Raw genomic sequence first — 4,688 nt, 5'->3', positions numbered from 1 at the left:
CATAGAGATAGTATATAGAAATTGCGGTTTCAAATCTACTTTCATGTAATTATTTTATGCTTTTTCTTATTTCAGCCATTGGTATTTCATGAGTTATGCACCAACAAATTCGCAAAAGACAATCAACAGTAGTGTAAAGCTGAACACAATAAGGTAAAAGTAAACACTGGCAGGTTTTTGTACCATGTAGCTGGGTTTCCTGTCACTGTGGGCTCCAGGGCACAGTAGTAGAGTGCAGAGTCTGATACTGCAGCAGAGGAGATGATCAGATCCACACTGGTGGCTTCTTTTCTGTGTTTGACTGATATTCTAGTAACAGGAGGTGAATAGTCTGCTATGAGGAACTGAGGAGGTGATGCTGAATTCTGGAGATACCAGTAAAGACGTCTAACAGAACCGCTGTAATTACAAGAGAGTGTAACACTTTCACCCTCATTGGTGAACACAGCTGCAGTGTATGGAGAGATTAGTTCTGCAGCTCTGTTACCTGAAGAAGAAAACAGAGACTTTATTATAGTGAACAAAATTATTATTGCATTAATTACCAAACATGTATACTATTAATTGTATAAGAAATAAAGAATAGACAAACATCAAGAGTACGCAGTGTTTAGAGTGTAGTGTTGAGTATACAGCCTCTTACCTTTAACAGACAACATGAACATCATGAAGAACATCATGATCACAGAAACAGGCAGGTTTAAAGGCTGAACTGCAGCTGCTCTTCTGAAGGCTGTATGCTGGTCTCTGTTCAGTCTGAGCTGTACAGGGTTCTAATCTCCTCCTCTTCACATCATTACTGCCAGCTTCCTTCAAAGTAAGAGTGAGTTTAGGTTCCTCAGTTTTCTCAGCAGAACGAAACAAAAGACATGCAAACACAACAAGCGATAGGTGTGGGGGAAAATCCAAATGCAGGAGGGGGGTGGGGTTCATAACACATGTTCAGTGTAATGATGAGGTTTTTAAGTTGTAACTTATGAAAGATGAAAACATGCCATGTTCAGAGTGCTTTATGAGTGGCACTGGTGGAGCTCAGTTTTCTTTTGGAATTGAACTGTCACAATAGCAAATTTAACATTAGTACAGGATTAAATAAGGCAGGAATGTTTTAAATGTTTTAAATGTTCTGGATGCCAAAAAGTTTTTGTACAGTGTGTCATGCTTTCCTGTCACTGTGGGCCTCAGAGCACAGTAGAAGAGAGCAGAGTCTGATACTACAGCAGAGAAGATCAACAGATCCACACGGTTTTTCTCTTCATTCACATTTGCAGACACTCCAGCAACTGGAGGAACAGCATTTTGTGTAAAGTTAGCTTCAGTGACCAAAATCAGGAACTCAGGTCTGGATCTAGAATACTGACGATACCACAGCAGATTATCAATTACTGTAGATCCATTGTAATTGCAGGACACAGTAACAGAATCTCCCTGTAGAACACTGACAGTGGAGGAACTTGGTTGTATTCCCTCACCAGACGTGTAACCTGCTGAAGAGAACTGTCGTAAGGTTACAAGTCAGACTGCTGAAACTTTTTGTTCAAAATCAAACCATTCCTCTGCATGTTCAGGTGATGTGAAATAAATTTTCAGTTTTTCAGATATTTTATTTTTGTATCTTACCTGAAATGAGAAAAAGAACCCACCAACCACCAAGACATGCCATGACTGAACAGTCCTCTCTTCCAGCTCAGTTTTTATTATGCTGTTTGAAAATGTGCTTCACTTTACTCAGCTTCCTCTAAAACAGCCCAGTAAAACATTAAAACCATCTCTAGAAGTTCTTAAATGATTTGTAGAACAAATCTGCCCTCTACTGGAGGATTTCTGTGATTACGCCTGTGTTTGATGAAGAAATCCTGCTACACCTTGAAACAGCACATGATTCAGTGCTGGGTATTTTCCACAGTGAATAACTTCTAATCAGGGTTCTATGACAATAAACAGCAGACTGTCACATTAGCAGTTATTGTGGCAGTTGCTAAAAGGTTTTTGTAAATTTCATAGGCATTTTTTAAAACTCTTGCCTCTAAATAAACCCCAACTCTGCCTTCTTAAGTCTTGTTCTCCACAGAATGTTTTAAAAATCACAATATATATTAATATTATAATATTTAAAGGCACAAAACTTGCAATAAACAAGAAAAAAGAATACATTAGAATTTCTCCCCTGTGTGCCATTTGATCAGTTTGTTCTGCACAGTTCAGATTCTATTGCATTATTTAGTTTTATTTCTGTTGTGGGTCCAGAACAGCTCTAATCTTCACCCTTTTAACTTGCCTTGTAATAAATCTGGATCTTAACCTGCAACTCCTCATGCTTGTCTGTTTGGTTCTTTAGAGGTCATCTAAGTAGTTTCATTAGCCTGATGTTAGGTAATGATCATAACTTTGTATTAATGTGATGGGATGATTGTTATGTAAACAATCAGAAAAACCACATTCATTTGAATATTTCAATATTTAATTTCATTACAAAAGCACATTTTGAGAGACGATCGTCTCCTATCTGGCTTTGTTTTGATTGTTAGGCTTAAGACTGGCTTGTGAAAAGTGTTCAGATTGAACCTTTAGCAGTGTTTTAATCATCAAGAGAGACAAATCCAGGCTAAACATATCCTACAGTGTGTAACAAGCACTTTCATTACACTGCTCAGAGAGAGTGTAATAACAGATAATACACTGTGGTTTGACTGTTACTTTGATCTCTGTGTGTTCAAAGCAAACAGAAGGTGTGAGAGTTTTTGTAAAGCGTCTCAGGGACTTTGTATCACTGGGCTCCAACTCTAAGAGCACAGTAGTAGAGAGCTGTATCTGCCAGTCTCAGCTCTCTAACTCTGAGCTCAGTGGATGACCAGGATGTAGTAGACTCAAATCTATGGTCTGCAATATTGGTGCCACTGTATGATCGAGCACCTTTATACAGTATAAACTGTAGAGCTCTGTTAAGATACTGTCTGTACCAGAAGAGATAGACATTTTCACTACTTGAGTCATAAGAGCATTTCAGTGTAACAGGTTCTCCCTCTTTTCTAAAAACATCAATCTCCTGATCATCTGGTCCAATTTGATCAGCACCAAGCACACCTGTAAGAAAAACAGAAGAGCAAGAATATTTAAAATTGTGATAAAATTGACCAAAGATTTACAAGTAAATCTTCACAGTGAGTACCTGATGTGATGATGAGGATGATGAGGAGGTTTCTCTTCATTGTGAATATGATCAGATGGAGTCAGTAGTGTGTTTAAGCTCTCAGTGCTCTAATGCTGATCTGTGTGTTAGTGTGAGTCTCTCTGAAGTGAGTGCAGTTATGAGAAACTACAACAGGAAACTCCTGCTCTGGGGAGCTGCTCCACTGTGCTTTGTGTCTTTGTGGAAAATTAAAACATAAATAAAAACAGAAGCAAAACATTAGCTAAATGAACCTAAACAGAAAAGTACATTTCAACAACTGCAGAATTCTCCAACAGGTGCAACCTCATAGCAGAATGACCAGCTTTTAATAACTCTTGCAGAGCTCTGTCAGTCGTCTTCAGTTGGAGTTTAGAACTGCATGTTTGTGTATGATGGTTGAATGTGATGATGTCATAATGGTTCAGTTCAGCACTGCTGAAAGTAAACAATGCAATCATTAGCTGCTAACTTTACCCCTTTAAAATGACTTCCCATTTGACCTTATATTTCTGTTTTGAGGCTTAAATATGTATTTGTCAGATTTTAAAACACATGTTTTCTGTTTGTTCCAGCAGCAGGTGTTAGCAGTGTCTTTAACTGGGTTTCTGGTTCACTGATATCATGGTGTAGTAAGGCAATAAGTTTCTGTACAGCCTCTCAGGGACTTCGTATCACTGAATCTACTCTAAGAGCACAGTAGTAGAGCGCAGAGTCTGATAGCTTTAGTCCATTTATAATAAATTCAGTCGATGTATCAGTTGTTTGTGCTTTAGTCAAGTGTCAGTGGGAGTGCTCTTTGAACTACTGCGTAATTTTGCTCCTTTACACAGTAATTACTCTGGAGCTTCATTAACACGCTGTCTGTACCAGTAAAGCCAAATATAAGTATTGGTTGACTCATATGAGCATTTCAGAGAAACAATGTCTGCTTCTTTTCTTTTCTGTTGGCATCTTCCTCCTTCAGACCAACTGTATCTGCAAAAGCTTAATTAAGATTAAATTAAAAAGATTAATTCTCCTGAATTAAGAAAAAAAATAATCTTTATTAAATGCACTTTGAAACATCTTATTGGATCAATAGTAACTACAAGTCCAGCTACATGTACATTAATTATTAGTGTACCTGATGCTACAATGAGATAAAGTGTTTTGTATCTCTTCATGTGCAGTTTGATGCATTGATGAGCCATTTGGGAACAGAGTGGTCTCTGTGTTTAGCTCTTTACATGCAGCAGTAAGACCCACACTGGAACTGCTTGTGCTGAAGTGTCACGTCATGTGACAGGCTGCTCTGAGTCTGTAACTATGAACTGAGCCATTCTTTCAGCACAGAACAACTGTTTTGTTTATAGAGTCACTGCTGTTGCGTTAAAGATTGATCTGGATTGTTTCTGGTACCTCATAAACAGACTGAGATGTAAACAGTACCAGTCAAAAGTATGGGCACACCCACTGATGAGTTTCTCTTTATTTTTACTGTCGACCACATCTTAGAAAACATCAACACCATGAAATA

General features: G+C 38.1%; 1 long non-coding RNA gene and 1 gene segment (V, D, J or C); both read right to left on the bottom strand.

Moving 5' to 3' along the window:
- Positions 1-216: 216 nt before the first annotated feature.
- Positions 217-1,682, bottom strand: LOC119262101. Its single transcript, XR_005129429.1, has 3 exons — positions 1,621-1,682; positions 644-1,484; positions 217-487 (listed from the first exon to the last, which is right to left on the bottom strand). It is a non-coding gene; the product is annotated as an uncharacterized LOC119262101 (long non-coding RNA).
- Positions 1,683-2,609: 927 nt separating this feature from the next.
- Positions 2,610-3,209, bottom strand: LOC119262080. The segment is given in 2 exon segments: positions 2,610-3,084; positions 3,170-3,209. Coding segments are annotated over 2 exon segments (357 nt in total).
- Between the last annotated feature and the right edge of the window lie 1,479 nt (positions 3,210-4,688).

Source organism: Pygocentrus nattereri, chromosome 2, assembly GCF_015220715.1.
Source record: "Pygocentrus nattereri isolate fPygNat1 chromosome 2, fPygNat1.pri, whole genome shotgun sequence".
Classification (NCBI taxonomy): domain Eukaryota; kingdom Metazoa; phylum Chordata; class Actinopteri; order Characiformes; family Serrasalmidae; genus Pygocentrus; species Pygocentrus nattereri.
The sequence above is the reverse complement of the archived record's forward strand: the minus strand, read 5'-3'. Positions and strand labels throughout refer to the sequence as shown.